Source organism: Pan troglodytes, chromosome 4, assembly GCF_028858775.2.
Source record: "Pan troglodytes isolate AG18354 chromosome 4, NHGRI_mPanTro3-v2.0_pri, whole genome shotgun sequence".
In the NCBI taxonomy this organism is placed as follows: domain Eukaryota; kingdom Metazoa; phylum Chordata; class Mammalia; order Primates; family Hominidae; genus Pan; species Pan troglodytes.
This window is the reverse complement of record NC_072402.2, coordinates 36410755-36426901: the sequence shown is the minus strand read 5'-3', so window position 1 is coordinate 36426901 and position 16147 is coordinate 36410755. Positions and strand designations below refer to the sequence as shown.

General features: G+C 38.5%; 1 protein-coding gene across 24 annotated transcripts in view; it reads left to right on the top strand.

Moving 5' to 3' along the window:
- TENT2 (terminal nucleotidyltransferase 2) overlaps positions 1 to 16147 on the top strand; it is a 73929-nt gene that overhangs the window by 7785 nt on the left and 49997 nt on the right. For all 24 annotated transcript variants that reach the window (XR_010157203.1, XR_010157205.1, XR_010157202.1 and 21 more), the window contains one exon: positions 3091 to 3328. Coding sequence is in view for 19 of the 24 variants with exons in the window: in XM_009448957.5 (XP_009447232.1) it covers positions 3091 to 3328 (238 nt within the window). In the remaining 5 variants the exon portion in view is untranslated. The remainder of the gene's footprint in view (positions 1 to 3090; positions 3329 to 16147) is intronic.

Genomic DNA, 16147 nt, shown 5'->3' with positions numbered 1-16147 from the left:
GTATGGACCCTAAGCCCTATGTTTTGTTTTCTGGGACCTGTACGATCAGATCAGTCATGGAATTTTAACATTTTTATGCGTTTAAAAATTTTAGGTGTTCTTTTGTTGATTTGTTCCTGCTTTATTGTATGTTTGTTTCTGCCCTACATCAGATCTCCCCTTTTCTATATCCCAGGTTTTCTTTTTCTAGAATAAAGCTGTTTCCTCAGAAAACCACTTTTTAATTGAGATTTTTTAACTAAATGAGATGGCCTGTATTCATTTGCTAGGGTAGGGTTGCCATAACAACGTACCACACATTGGGTGGCTTACACAACAGAAATTTATTTTCTTACAATTCTGGAGGCTAGATCAAGGTGTTGGCAGGGTTGGTTTCTTCTGAGGCTTCTTTTCTTGCCTTGTAGATGGCTGCTTTGTCACTGTGTCTTAATATGGCCGTTGCCCTGTGTTTTCTGTGTCCTCATCTCTTCTTCTAAGGACACCAGTCATATTGGATTAACGTTCATCTTAAAGACCCCACTTTAACTTAGGTAACTTTTCAGAGGTCCTATCTCCAAATACAGTCACATTCTGAGCTACTGGGGCTTAGGACTTCAACATCTGAATTTCTAGGGGGACACAATTATAACATTTTCTTTCTAGTAAACTTTATGTTTTTCTTTTGATTTATCTACATCTTACACAGGTAAGGTTCCATGATAACAAATATTGTAGTGAAAATTTCTGCATGACATAAAACTTCCTATAGTGAAGTCAGGAGTCAATTAATTTTAATCTTTGATTAAAAGAAATTCATTTATTAAAAAACAGAACTTGAGAGGTAGTTATTGAAATAACATTCGGCAATATTTGAAAGATACCACTATTACTTAAAAACCTATATAAACATTCTATAACCTTTATGTCCTATTTAAAAAAACACTATCAGCGAACAAGGTGCTGTAAAAAAAAAAAAAAAACACTAGCTAGGAGTTATTGCTTATTATGTAGTAATCATTATTTTAAGCCTTTACAATTAACGGTTTGATTAAATCACGTAACACTGAGGTAGATACTATTATCCCTTGCCTGTTGAGGAGAAAGCTGACTCACACAAAGGTTAAGTAACTACTTACTCAGAAGTGACATAGCTAGGATTTGAAATGTTGTATGTCTCTGAGTCATATGCTTAAAAGCACTACAGGTTGTTCTTCAAAATTGTCATTGAGAAAAGTTTTATAATAATTCTAATAGTATTGACTTTATTCAGATTTTATTTTTTAGAAATTGCCTTTATAGCCAATTTGTGAATTAAGAATGAAAATAAGCTCCCTTAGGCCGGGCGCAGTGGCTCACACCTGTAATCCCAGCACTTTGGGAGGCCGAGGCAGGCAGATCACGAGGTCAGGAGATCGAGACCATCCTGGCTAACACAGTGAAACCCCATCTCTACTAAAAATACAAAAAATTAGCCGGGTGTGGTGGCACGTACCTGTAATCCCAGCTACTCAGGAGGCTGAGGCAGGAGAATGGCATGAACCCGGCAGGTGGAGCTTACAGTAAGCCAAGATCCCCCCACTGCACTCCAGCCTGGGCAACAGAGCGAGACTCTATCTCAAAAAAAAAAAAACACACACACACAAAAAACCTCCATTAATTTGTAGTTAAACATATTTTTAAAATTAAAATTGGCATTCTCATTAGAAGATATTCAGCATATATAGCTCTAAAATACTTTTATGTTTAAAAATATTAAATATACTTTTATGCATATAGCACTGTATATTTTACCTGTGAGTAGGGGTTCCACTTATTTTGCAGATCTATCAAGGAGAGAGAAATTGACATAATCCCAAAGGAGTGTTAAAAAACCTTCTATGGGCCGGGTGCAGTGTCTCATGCCTGTAATCCCAGCACTTTGGGAGGCTGAGGTGGGCAGGTCATTTGAGGTCAGGAGTTCGAGACCAGCCTGGCCAACATGGTGAAACCCCATCTCGACTAAAAACACAAAAATTAGCTGAGCATCGTGGCGGGCGCCTGTAGTCCCAGCTACTCAGGAGGCTGAGGCAGGAGAATACCTGGAAATCCCGGAGGCAGAGGTTGCGGTGAGCTGAGACTGTGCCACTGCACTCTAGCCTGGCAACAGAGGAAGACTCTGTCTCAAAAAAAAAAAACCTTCTATGACCCATAGAATTTTCAGGCTTAAAAGGAATCGGGCCATTTTCTGTGGCATAAAGTATTACCTACATGAACAACTTAATATATCAATGAAGTAAATGTCTTTTTTCCCAACAAATATTTACTCTTTAATGATTTTTCCCTTTTTATTTTGCAAATACTAAAACCTCCAGAAAAAGAATAATATGGTGAATATCTGTATGCCTTTTGCCTAGATTCATGAGTTAAAAGTTTTACATTTGATTTCTTTCTCTTTTTCTTTCTGCCCACCTGCTTTTTTTCCTGAACCATATGAAAGTTGTTGACACCATTTTACCTTAAAACATGTCAGCTTATTCCTCCTACAAAACAAGGCTTTTCTTCTATATAACTAAAATACATTGATTATTCCTGAGAAATTTAATATTAATAAAATACTATTATCTGAGTTGCAGCTCATTTTTGAATTTCTTCATTGTCCAATGTCTTTATAGCTTTATTGAAAAGTGTTTCTTAATTGGTCTTTCCTGCTGATGAGTCAGAACATAGGTGTATTCAAAGAGCCCTTTTTTATAACTAGCACTCAGCTCACTTAATCGTATCTTCCTTATGTTATAGTTTGGATCTTCTTAGTAATTCTATAAATAGAACTTTTCCTACAAAGTTTTCACTACTGAGATGAAACATTGGGGTAGTTCAAATACAGGAGACTAACCTCAATATATACATGTAGTTTTTTCTGTCTCCATTATTACTATTTTTTTTAAGGTGTTGAGAGGCATTTCTTGTGCTGAACATGAATATTTTTAAGATCCATATAAAGCTAATAAAGTGACCTTATTGAAAGAATCATATTGTCATTATCTCTTATGATATTTATATATATTTAATTGCTTTTTATTTGTTATCAAAAAGTTGTATCTTTAATTACTAAGGTATATTGCTTGTTTTCAGGAGATTAAGCGATGAAAAAAACCTTCCTCTTGACGGTAAACGGCAACGTTTCCATTCACCCCACCAAGAGCCAACTGTAGTTAACCAGATAGTGCCTTTATCAGGTGAACGAAGATACTCAATGCCACCATTGTTTCATACACATTATGTACCAGATATAGTCAGATGTGTTCCACCTTTTCGAGAAATTGCATTTTTAGAACCTAGAGAAATCACACTGCCTGAGGCCAAAGATAAGGTAATAATAATGTAGATTTTAGTTTTGCCTTTTGGGAATTTAGTATAAATAATGTATTAATCAAAAATATTTAATATCCTGGATTAAGTAGAACGTGCCTTTTTTTGTTGCAATGTTTAAAGTACTATTCAGCCTAATTTTCTGTCCAAACATTACTTTGATTTTTGTTAGCTATTCTTTTATAGAAATGCAGCCATCAGGAAATCAGATTTTCCCTGATATATGAAAATTTTATTAGAACCCAAACACTTTCTGAGTTTAGAGAACTGTCTTGTTACTTGTTTTTACTGAAAAAAAAAAGTTTTCATATAGCTATTGTAATACAGTGTTAGAACACATTTTATTATGGGATATTTGTGTTATAACATGAGGTTTTTTGAATGTCAAAAATAGAGAATCCAGGAGTCACTGAGAAAAACAATACATTCAAAGTGATATAATCAAGAAAGATTTATCAAAAACATTTATAAAAATTTTCAAATAAGTGAAATGAAGCTATTTAAATAATAATTCTTGGAAAATGACATTGTCAGCATTGGGGAACAATGAGTTATTTAATATCTAATACTAGAAACATATCTCTCCTCTCCCCCATATTTAGTGAAACCTAAAAAATCACCTTCTAGGTAATTGAGAGGGGTTTATAATGTAAATATCTGTATTCTCTTGGGTTGTCTGTGGTTTATACTTGCTGTTTTTGCATTTTCAAAGCTGCCACACTCTTGAGAAATAAGACATTTGTAGGCTAAGGAGAAGGACCTTGAAGAAAATATAGCAACTTTGTTTTACTCATCTTTGGGTTCCTATCAACCAGCATGGGTCTGAAACATAGTAAGTGTACAGAAATGTTGGGTCAGAAAAGCAACATCTGCTTCATTCCTTAGTTGTGCTGCTTTTTTATTCCTCTATTATTCTTTTGTTCTTTAATTTTTTAATTTAGTTATAATTGTACCATAAAATTCACTCTTTTAAAGTGTAGAGTTCAGTGGTTTTTAAATATATTCCCAAAGTTGTGCAACTGTACTATCTGATTCCCAAACATTTTCATCACCCCCAAAAGAAACCTTGTACCCAATAACAGTCACTTCTGCTCCCTGGCAACAACTAATCTATTTTCTGTCTTTATCCCATCCTGGACATTTTATATAAATGAAATCATTCAATATGTGGCCTTCTGTGTCTTGCTTTTTTCATTTAGCATGTTTTCAAGGTTCATCCATGTTGTAGCATACACATCAGTACTTCATTCCTTTTTATAGCTGAATAATACTCTATTGTATGAATATACATCACTTTGTTAATACAGTCCTCAGCTGATGAATTTCTGGGTTGTTTCCACTTTTTGTCTGTTATGAATAGTGCAGCTATAAATATCTGTGTACAGATTTTTGCATGGACATATGTTTTCACCTCTCTTGGAGTGAAATTGCTTGGTCATATGGTAGCTCTGTGTTTAACTTTGTGAGGAACTGCTGAAGTGTTTTCTAAAGTGGTTGCACCATTTTGCATCCTATCAACGGCGTATAGGTTGCATTTTCTTTACATGCTTGCTGAACTTGCAAAACTTGTTATTGTCTGCCTTTTTGATTATAGCCATTCTAGTGGGTATGAAATGGTATCCCATCATGTTTTGGATTTGCATTTCCCTAATGCCTAATGATATTGAGCATCTTTTCATTTGCTTATTGGACATTTGTATATCTTCTTGGGGAAATGTCTATTCATCTAGATCTCTTGCCCATTTTTAAATTGGACTGTTTGTCTTTTTACTGTTGGTTTGTAAGAGTTCTTTATGCATTCTACATATTAGACCATTATCAGATAATGACTTGTGAATTTATGCTCCCATTATGTGGCTTGTCTTTTTACTTTCTTTTTGGTATCCTTTGAAGCACAAAAACCTTTCATTTTGATGCAGTCCAGTTTATCTATTTTCCTTTGGTTGGTTGTGCTTTTGGTGTCATATCTAAGAAACCATTGTTAAAGGAAGGTCACAGAGATTAATGCCTATGTGCTAATTTTTAAAATTTATTTATTTTATTATTTTTTTTTCCCTGCCCCGCCTATGTGTTATTCTGAGTTTTATAGTTTTAGTTCTTACATTTAGGACTTTGATCCATTTTGAGTTAATTTTTGTATATGATGTAAAGTAGGGGGTCCAGCTTTATTCTTTTGCTGTTGGTCCAGTTGTCCTAGCAGCTTATTGAAAAAACTGTTCTTTTCTCCTCTGTAATTTTTTTTTAACCATATTGAAATAGGAAAAACAATCAGGCAAAATCAGTGGGAGAAAGGAAAAAGGCAAAGGAAACTGAGAAAAGATTAACTTGGGTTTTTTTAGTTAGCTGTTTTTTTTTTTTTGATATAGAGTCTAGCTCTGACGCCTAGGCTGGAGTGCAGTGGTGCGATCTCGGCTCACTGAACCTCCACCTCCCGGGTTCAAGCGATTCTCCTGCTTCCGCCTCCTGAGTAGCTGGGATTACAGGTGTGTGCCACCACGTCTGGCTAATTTTTGTATTTTTAATAGAGACGGGGTTTCACCATGTTGGTCAGGCTGGTCTTGAACTCCTGACCTCGTGATCTGCCCACTTTGGCTTTTCAAAGTGCTGGGATTACAGGTGTGAGCCATTGCGCCTGGCCTAGTTTTTGTATTTTAAAAAACTTTAGAGATGAGGCTCTTGCTGTTATGCCCAGGCTGGAATGCATTGGTGGGATCATAGCTCATTGCAGCCTTAAACTCATAGGTTCAAGTGATTCTGCTGTCTCAGCCTCCTGAGTAGCTGGGACTATCGATAGGTGTGGGCCACCATGCCCAGCTAATTTTTTTTTTTTTTTTTTTTTTGAGACGGAGTCTCACTCTGTCGCCCAGGCTGGAGTGCAGTGGCACGAACTCGGCTCACTGCAAGCTCTGCCTCCTGTGTTCATGCTATTCTCCTGCCTCAGCCTCCCGAGTAGCTGGGACTACAGGCGCCTGCCACCAAACCCAGCTAATTTTTTGTATTTTTATTAGAGACGGGGTTTCACTGTGTTAGCCAGGATGGTTTTGATCTCCTGACCTCGTGATCCACCCTCCTTGGCCTCCCAAAGTGCTGGAATTACAGGCGTGAGCCACCGCACCCGGCCACCTGGCTAATGTTTTTAATTTTTTTTTTTTTTTTTTTGGTAGAGCCAGGGTCTTGCTATGTTACCCAGGCTGGTCTTGAACTCCTGGCCTCAAGTGATACTCCCTCATTGGCCTCCCAGAGGGCTGGGATTACAGGTATGAGCCACTGCACCTAGCTGTTTTTAGTCATTTTAAAGACTATCGTGTAATGCCATGATATGAAAGCCTATGTATAAATTAAATCAGACCTTTGAATGAACGTATAAGAACCTTTTTGCTGGGTGTGGTGGCTCACGCCTGTAATCCCAGCACTTTGGGAGGCCAAGGTAGGCGGATCACAAGGTCAGGAGTTCGAGACCAGCCTGGCCAATATGGTGAAACCCCGTCTCTACTAAAAATACAAAAATTAGCTGGGCGTGGTGGCAGGCGCCTATAGTCCCAGCTACTTGAGAGGCTGGGGCAGGAGAATCACTTGAACCCGGGAGGCGGAGGTTGCAGTGAGCCGAGATCATGCCACTGCCCTCCAGCCTGGGCGACAGAGTGAGACTCCGTCTCAAAAAAAAAAAAAAATCTTTTACTGGTTTTTTAAGGTATGTATGCTGGTAGCCCTGTTTTCTATGGAATTTATAATGATAAACTATTGAAAGCTCTCTATTTTTACTTGTATTTGTATGTTGTGATAGTTAACTGTTAGAACTAACTAACTGCTAGTTCTGCATATGGAGTAGGCAAATTTTCAATTTCAGTAAATTTAATAACAATTCATATTAGTGTCAGCATAAACCATCTGGTAAAGTACAGTTCTGTATCGATAACATTTTAAAATTAGTTATGTAGAAAGAGATACTCCTAAATATTTAGAATTAGGGATTTATCTCAGAAGGCTAAAGATTGTGTAATTGAACCAATTTCTTTTTTTTCGTTTTTTGAGACAGAGTTTTGCTCTTGTTGCCCAGGCTCAAGTGTAATGGCACAATCATGGCTCACTGCGACCTCCATCTCCCGGGTTCAAGCAGTTCTCCTGCCTCAGCCTCCCAAGTAGCTGGGATTACAGGCATGTGCCACCATGCCCTGCCAATTTTGTATTTTTAGTAGAGATGGGGTTTTACCATGTTGGTCAGGCTGGTCTCAAACTCCTAACCTTAGGTGAACCACCCGCCTCAGCTTCCCATCATGCTGGGATTATAGGTGTGATCCACCACGCCTGGCTGGAACCAACTTCTTTGAGTTCTACTCTCTACCTGCCAAGTTGTGGGAGAAAGAAGGCAAGCAGTCAGTTTTGCGTTTATTTTTTAAGTGAACATTTTTTAAGAAAGCTAACGTTTATTGATGGTTCTTCTAGGCATTCTACATATGCTATCTCATTTAGTCTTTTCAGCAACCCCATGACATGGATATTATCCTAATGTTATTGAGGCTCAGAAAGCTAAATAACTTGCTCAAGGTTACAGCTAGTAAGTGGTAAAACCAAGATTTGATCTTTGTCTCTAAAAATATGAAGAGAAGGAGGTTAAGATACTTAAAATCAAGGTTAGGCAGATGACATTCTAACTCTAATACAAGGTAATCTGTGACAGTGATAGCTAATGTTTATTGAGTATCTGTCATTACTGGCATTGTGCTCGACAGTTTGTTTGGTTTACCTCTGTTTACTTCTGTAGAGTATAAAGTGAGTGAAGAGTTCAGTGTGAGATAAAGTGGGGCAGTGGTTTGAAGCCTTGAATGCACAGTAGAATGCTGTTGAAGATTTTAAAGTAGAGAAATAGCACAGTCAGATTTGTATTTTTAGAAAGTCCTTGCTGTTTAGTGAGTTTGGTTTAGAATGAAGTGGGTTTGGAAGGTGGTGATCATCTTGAAGGCTGTTAAATTCACCCTGAAGGTGGTTGATCCCCTTGAAGGCTATCCTAATGAGAGGTGCTGAAGCTTTCAGTTACAGTAGATGGTAGTGAAAAAGATGTGGGAGATAATGTATAAGGAAAATTTAGAGAATGTGTGGAATAACTGAGTGTAGAAGAGAGAGGGTGAAAGAGACATGAATGACTTCAGTGATTTGATACTGGGTTACCAGTAGAGATAAAGAACCTAGATTTGGGGTGTATAGGCTGATTGAGGAAGTACTCGAGTTTTTTGAACTATGAGAGAATCTACTGTAAAACATTTGTGCTCCTGAGAAACTTCATGTTCTGCAAATTGCACACTAATCATATAGGGCTTATGAGAAATAGGGTTGGAACAGACTACTCAAAACCTAAACAATTTTGTAATGAGAACACTATCAAAAATAATAATTGATATCTTGGGAAATAACTTGGATAGGCAGGCAGTTTGGCACGGCTAGATGCTGCTGCAGGGGATATTAGAAATACACAAAATAGAGTTGAGATGCTGGCTTGTGTTGGACATTGACACAGGCCGTTAAAAATGGAGCTCTGAGTCAGTGAGGCTGCTGTTAAGGTAGAGACAAAAGGGAATACACCAGCACAGGGCTATCTGAGGCTAGGAGTATGCTTTCTTGAGCAGAAATCTTGGATGCAAATGCTTTTAGTTCCTTTAGATCTGAAAGGACTCCATACTGAGGGTTTTTTTCTTTGTTGTGACAGTTATAATTCTACAGTTATAGCTCCATGTACAAATCACGTACAAACCCAACTTCTATGTTATATTGATACCATTTCTCTGTTTACCAATCACATATAAGTTAATTGGTATTGTAGAAAAATGTAACTGTATTGACAGTATATGTTTGGAGTTCAGAAGTGAGGTCAGGCTAGAGATACGGATTCTTAAGAGATCTGAAACAAAAGTGACAGTTGAAACACCCTAGAGTAGATAAGATTTTTAATTTATTTAGCATTCAAATATTTGTGAGCTCTAGGCGTGGGAGATACACTTTTGCTAAACATACATGGTCTCTACCATTTAGGTACAGCATGGTGAGAGGGGGAGCCATTAAAAAATAACCATACATAGGCCAGGCACAGTGGCTCACGCCTGTAATCCCAGCACTTTGGGAGGCCGAGGCGGGTGGATCACTAGGTCAGGAGATCGAGACCATCCTGGCTAACATCGTGAAACCCCGTCTCTACTAAAAATACAAAAAATTAGCCAGGCGTTGTGGCAGGTGCCTGTAGTCCCAGCTACTTGGGAGGCTGAGGCAGGAGAATGGCGTGAACCCAGGAGGCGGAGCTTGCAGTGAGCCGAGATCGTGCCACTGCACTCCAGCCTGGGCAACAGAGCGAGACTCTGTCTCAAAAAAATAATAATAACCATATATAGGCCGGGCACAGTGGCTCACACCTGTAATCCCAGCACTTTGGGAGGCCAAGGCGGGTGGATTACCTGAGGTCAGGAGTTCGAGACCAGCCTGACCAATATGGTGAAACCCCGTCTCTACTAAAAATACAAAAAAATTAGCTGGGCGTGGTGGCGTGTGCCGTAGTCCCAGCAACTCGGGAGGCTGAGGCGGGAGAATTGCTTGAACTTGGGAGGCAGAGGTTACAGTGAGCCAACATCGCATCACTGTACTCCAGCCTGGGTGACAGAGCGGGACTCCGTCTCAAAAATACAAAAATTAAAAAAATGCAGGTCACAATTTTATTTATATAAATGCTGTGCAGGAAATTACTGAGTGCTGAGAGAATGCATTTGAGGTCTCGGGGAAAGCCTCTTAGAGGAGGCAGTATTTGAGTTGAGATCTGAAAGATGAATCAGTTAACTAGTTAAAGAGTGGTGGGGAGCCAGGCGCAGTGGCTCATGCCTGTAATCGCAACACTTTGGGAGGCCAAGGTGGGTGGATCGCCTGAGGTCAGGAGTTCAAGACCAACATGGCAAAACTCCATCTCTTTTAAACATACAAAATTAGCTTCGTGGCAGGTGCCTGTAATCCCAGCTACTTGGGAGCCTGAGGCAGAGAATTGCTTGAACCCAGGAGGTGGAGGTTGCAGTGAGCCAAGACCACACCACTGCACTCTAGCCTGGGCGACAGAGTGAGACTCTGTCTCAAAAAGTAGTGGGGATGGGTAGACTGCTTTAGAGAGAGGAAATAGCATGTTTGAGGGTGTTGATGCAGAAAGGAGAATGGAGTGTACAAATAACTGAAAGGAGGTCAAGATGGCTAGTGTTTGGTGAATTGAGGGGAAGTGGTTGACGGTGTGGTAGGGGAGGTGGGAAGAGGGGCATATTTTGCAAGGACTCTTAGGCCATTTTGATGTTTAGCCTAATAACAGTAGTAACCTATTCAGGTTTTTTTTTTTTTTTTTTTTTTTTTTTTTTTAATGCAGAGGACAGATGAGTTAAAAAGGTTATTTTCACTGCACTATGGAGAGTAGATTGAAGTTGAGCAAGCATGGATGTAGGGAAGTTGTACTGTAGTATTTCAAGTGAGAGGCAATGGTACTTGAATTAGGAAATGCTAGTAGTTAAGATGAAGAGAAATTGATGGATTTAAGCTGTATTTTAGAGGTGGAGTCCATAACATTTGATGATATATTAGATTACAGTGTCTAAACCTCTGCAATATCGACATTTTAGGCCAGCTTACTTTGGTGTGGAGGGGCTGTCCTGTGTACCCTACTACATTTAGTAGCATTCCTGCCACCAATCCCCAGTTGTGACAGCCCAAAATGCCTATGGACATTGCCAGTCATCCTCTGGGGCAAAATTGCCCTAGTTGAAAACCACTGGGTTCGATTGAGAAGAAGGTTTTGAGGATTACACTCAAGTTTCTGGCTTCTACAGCTGGTGGCCTCATTTGCTGAGACAGAATAGAATGGAAGAGGAGGAAGATTTATATGTGTGCTTAATAGGGATTGACTCATGAGTCTGTTGACATGTGCCTTTAAGAAGCTTTTGAAGCATCAGAGTGGATATTTAGCATTGATAGTTGAATATACTGTGTATAGATCTGGAATTCAGAGGTTATTCATTGGCTACAAATGTGTATTTGGCCATCATCAGCATACAGATGGTAATTGAAGCCCCAGGAAGAGAGTCTATGTCCAAGACTCGTTGAAATCGGTTGAGGAAAGAATAGGAAAACAAATGCAAACTAAGATTATGCACAACGGTTTTGGGACATTTGGCAGTGAAAGGGAGGAGCAAAAGGTGTGAAGTTAGGACAGGCTTTTTTTTGTAAGGTGGGAGAAACTCTGGTCACAAATAAATGTTTGTGGGGAAGATTCATAGAGAGGAAAGAGGTTGACCACTCTGGAAAGAAAAGAACAATCATGAATAAGGTTTCCCACAAGGTGGAAGGGGAATGAGTCCTGTGTATAGGTGGAGTGATTGGCCTTAGGTAAGAGAAAAACTTTTTTGAGCTGGCTGATAGGAGGAGAGGATAGGTATAGATACAGGGAAATTTGTAGATACGGTAGGGAGAAGTTAGTGGAGTTTCCAGAGTTGAATGGCATCTTCCCGTTTTCTCTCTGAATTACTATGCAAGATAATCTGTTGAGACTGGAGAAGATAAAGTAGGATATCAGAGGTTTGAGAATAGTGGAGAATGTTTGAAATACCATTTACTGAATGTAGGGAATCAAACTGACCAGAGAAACAGAGTGCAGAAGGTTTGAAACATTTTCTGGGTAGTATAGAGGGCTCACTTAAGATTGGTAATAATGAATTCATTAATAATAATAGTGAGTCAGTCAGCTGAATCTGCCAGCTCCAGGGAAAGATTTTGTTAGAAGTTTTTTTAACTACTTTGAGGATAAACATAAAGAATTGAATTTTGAAAATGAATACCCTCTGAGTTTAAATTTTTTCATGAGTTTTTTTTGTCTTTTTTAAGTTACTGTGTTAACAACTCTTTAAAGTAGAAATCTGAGTTATTCCTGAATTTTAACTTTTGTTTTTACTCTAGGTTTTAGAAGAATATATGGTTTTCTGCACAAAAATGAGAATGTAATCAGTTATCTAAGCCCCTGAATTCCATCTACAGTATTAAATTGTTCTTTGAAATTTCTGGTTAGTAGAAGGTATTATGTGAATTGACTTATTTGATTTTGAATTTTGAGTTGAAATGAGGTTAGGCTGAGGTTTTTCTTGGTATTGATTGTAAAATAAAAAGACAATTATTAAAGAATTGTTAAATTCCCTGTGTAATGTTAAATTTGAGAAGGGGCAAATTTTATGGAGCTTCTTGGCATCCTTGGAAGAACAGTTTGGGGATAGTTATCTTACAGATCTCTAAAGGACTCTGTCTTTTTAATTTATGTGTTTGTCAGAAAAATTCAAAAACCACTGAGATATAAATTTACTTAGAACACCTAAGAGAGAACTCAGACAAAAGAGATCAAATAAAAACTTGTTTTTTTCCTATCCTTCTTTTTTGGGCAATTCTTTGGCCAAGTTCAGGTAATAGTAGGCGCCTAAAGTAATCAGACTTCAGGGGGAAAACAATCAGTAATCCAAACTGCCTTCTTAACCCACCAGTTTATAAATTAAGAATACTCCAACTTTGTCCTTACACAAAAACATAGTAATTTAACACACAAGAAGTGGGTTGTTTTAGGCATGACATTTTTCTAGTTCTATTTTGTTTCAGAATTGTTTAATTTGATGGGAAAGGGAATTGACTGTGAAGAATGAATTTAAACTTTTATTACACATCTGGCTTTATTTTACTCAGAAAATTAATACCAGCTCTTTCTATAGCTACATGTAACAAAGATTAAGGCAGTGAGAGAGCCTGAGAAATTGCCAGTTTTTATTGCAATGTTTATATGCTATAATGACCTGTTTTCTGGACCATAGTTTAATTTTATTTCTCCCATTTTGAAAGCTCATTGCTGATTGTGTTTGTAGATAGCACTTAGGCAAAAAAAATTTACATTGTAGTATATGATTAGGTCTTGGTATTTCCAGCTAAAAAGTTTTTTTTTTTTTTTTTTTTTTTTTGAGACAGAGTTTCGCTCTTGTTGCCCAGGCTGGAGTGCAATGGCGTGATCTCAGCTCACTGCAATCTCCGTCTCCTGGGTTCAAACGGTTCTGGGATTACAGGCATGCGCCACCATGCCCGGCTAATTTTGTGTTTTTAGTAGAGACGGGGTTTCTCCATGTTGGTCAGGCTGGTCTCGAACTCCCAACCTCAGGTGATCCACCCACCTTAGCCTCCCAAAGTGCTGGAATTACAGGCATGAGCCACTGTGCCAGGCTAAAAAGTTTTTTTTTTTTTTTTTTTTTTTCACTTTCTTTTACTCAAGGGCCCAGCTATCAGGGACAGGTGGTGAACTGCTGAGTATACCATGTGAAGGTTATACAGTGTTAAATACCATGTGAGAGCTTTATATATTGGTACATATAAAAACTTTTCTGGGGCTGGGCGCAGTGGCTCACGCCTGTAATCCCAGCACTTTGGGAGGCCGAGGCGGGCAGATCACGAGGTCAGGAGATCGAGACCATCCTGGCTCACATGGTGAAACCCCGTCTCTACTAAAAATACAAAAAAAAAAAAAAAAAATTAGCTGGACGTGGTGGCGGACGCCTATAGTCCCAGCTACTCGGGAGGCTGAGGCAGGAGAATGGCATGAACCTGGAAGGCGGAGCTTGCAGTGAGCCGAATCGTGCCACTGCACTCCAGCCTGGGCAACAGAGTGAGACTCCGTCTCAAAAAAAAAAAAAAAAACTTTTCTGAATCCCAGCCAGCACTTCACGTGTCCTTATGGCTTGTGTTGACTTGAGACAATGGTAATTTTATTGGTATTTAATTTGACCTTGACTTTGAGGACAAGTTACAATATTTTTTAGGAAAAATGAACATTCACATTTGGAAGAAATATTTATTTTTATTTATTTATTTTATTTTTTGAGATGGAGTCTTGCTCTGTTGCCCAGGCTAGAGTGCAGTGGTGTGGTCTTGACTCACTGCAACCTCTGCCTCCCAGGTTCAAGTGATTCTCCAGCCTCAGCCTCCCAAGTAGCTTGGACTACAGGCACCTGTCACCATGACTGGCTGATTTTTTTGTATTTTTAGTAGAGATGGGGTTTCCTCATCTTGGTCAGGCTGGTCTTGAACTCCTGACCTCAAGTGATCTACCCACCTTGGCCTCCCAGAGTGCTGGGATTTCAGGCGTGAGCCACTGCGCCTGGCCAGAAATATTTATTTTAATATTTTAGGCTACGTATAAGTAAATTTTTTGTGTAGTGAGAAATGGACTAATTAATTTTATAGTGATAGATCTTGGTAGGTAGCCTAAGCAGTTAATTTTATAATGATAGATCTTGGTAGGTAGCCTAAGCAGATAATATTGTAGTGATTTAGACAAGTTTAAGAATAATCCACTTTATATATATGTTGTTGGAGGGATTTTTATTTTTTGAGATGGGGTCTTACTAAGTTACCCAGGCTATTCTTGAACTCCTGGGCTCAAGCTATGTTGCTGCCTCAGCCTCCTCAGTAGCTGATACTACCGGCATTTGCCACTGTACCTGGCTTGGAATAGTTTTTTTAAACTAAAAATTAGGAAAAATTTACCCCAGAATTAAAGAATATTTTTGGAGTGCCATTATACATGGTCAGCTTGTTATTACATATATGATCTAAATCGTATATGATTTTTAGCCAAGGATATTTCATATTATACATTCCTCCTCTCTGTTTTTTTAAGAACTATAAGAACAGTGAGCCATCTCCTGGAATATTTCTCTAAATTAAAGCACCAGAAATCTTGTTTCAACATATATGTGCATTTCTCTTTTTGTCTCATCTGAACTCTCAATGTTTGTTCTAGGGTAAAGTAATATGATTTGATAATGTGAATCCCCAAGTTAATGGGTAGATAATGACGAAAATTCTTTCACATAAAAACTCATTAAATCTCCATTATAGTAGTCCTTGGGAAAGAAAAAGTGTTTCCATGCATGTAAAAAATGGAGAGGAACAAGAATATGGAATTTCATATTTTCCAAGTCATTGTAAATTTTTTAACATGTGACTGTTTCTACATTAACAAGGTCATTCAGATGAAAGAACTTTATAAATATAATAACATTTCACTTGGGCATTGTGAAGGAATTTTTTTTTGGAGACAGAGTCTTGCTCTGTTGCCCAGGCTGGAGTGCAGTTGCGCGATCTCGGCTCATTGCAACCTCTGCCTCCAGGGTTCAAGCGATTCTCCTGCCTCAGCCTCCGGAGTAGCTGAGACTACAGGTGCATGCCACCACACCTGGCTAATTTTTTGTATTTTAGTAGAGACAGGATTTAACCGTTGTTGCTCAGGCTGGTCTTGAACTCCTGAGCTCCGGCAGTCCGCCCACCTTGGCCTCCCAAAGTGCTAGGATTACAGGCATGAGCTACCTTGCCCAGCCAAGAAATTTATTTTGCTATTCAACAAATACTGAGTACCTACTGTGAATTCTAGGATTATGTTGATCTGATCTGCCTGATTCTCTACATCAGGGGTTGGCAGAAGGGCCAGATAGTAAATATTTAGGCACGTGGGCTATGTAAGTCCTCTGTTGCATATTCTTTTTTCTTTTCTTTTTAACAATGACTAAAAGTAGAAATTATTTAGCTTGCTGCCTATACTTGGCCTAAATAGTTTGCCAACCCTTGCTCTAGGTCAGTAAAACTTAATCCTTCAAGTATCATGTAAAATTTTATGTTAGCCACTTTTACTGGAGATCTTTTTCACATTTGTTACAAACTTGGACACTTTTCTTTTTAGCTTTTTATTATGGAAAATATCAAACCATATACTAGAGAGAAAAACGTATCATAA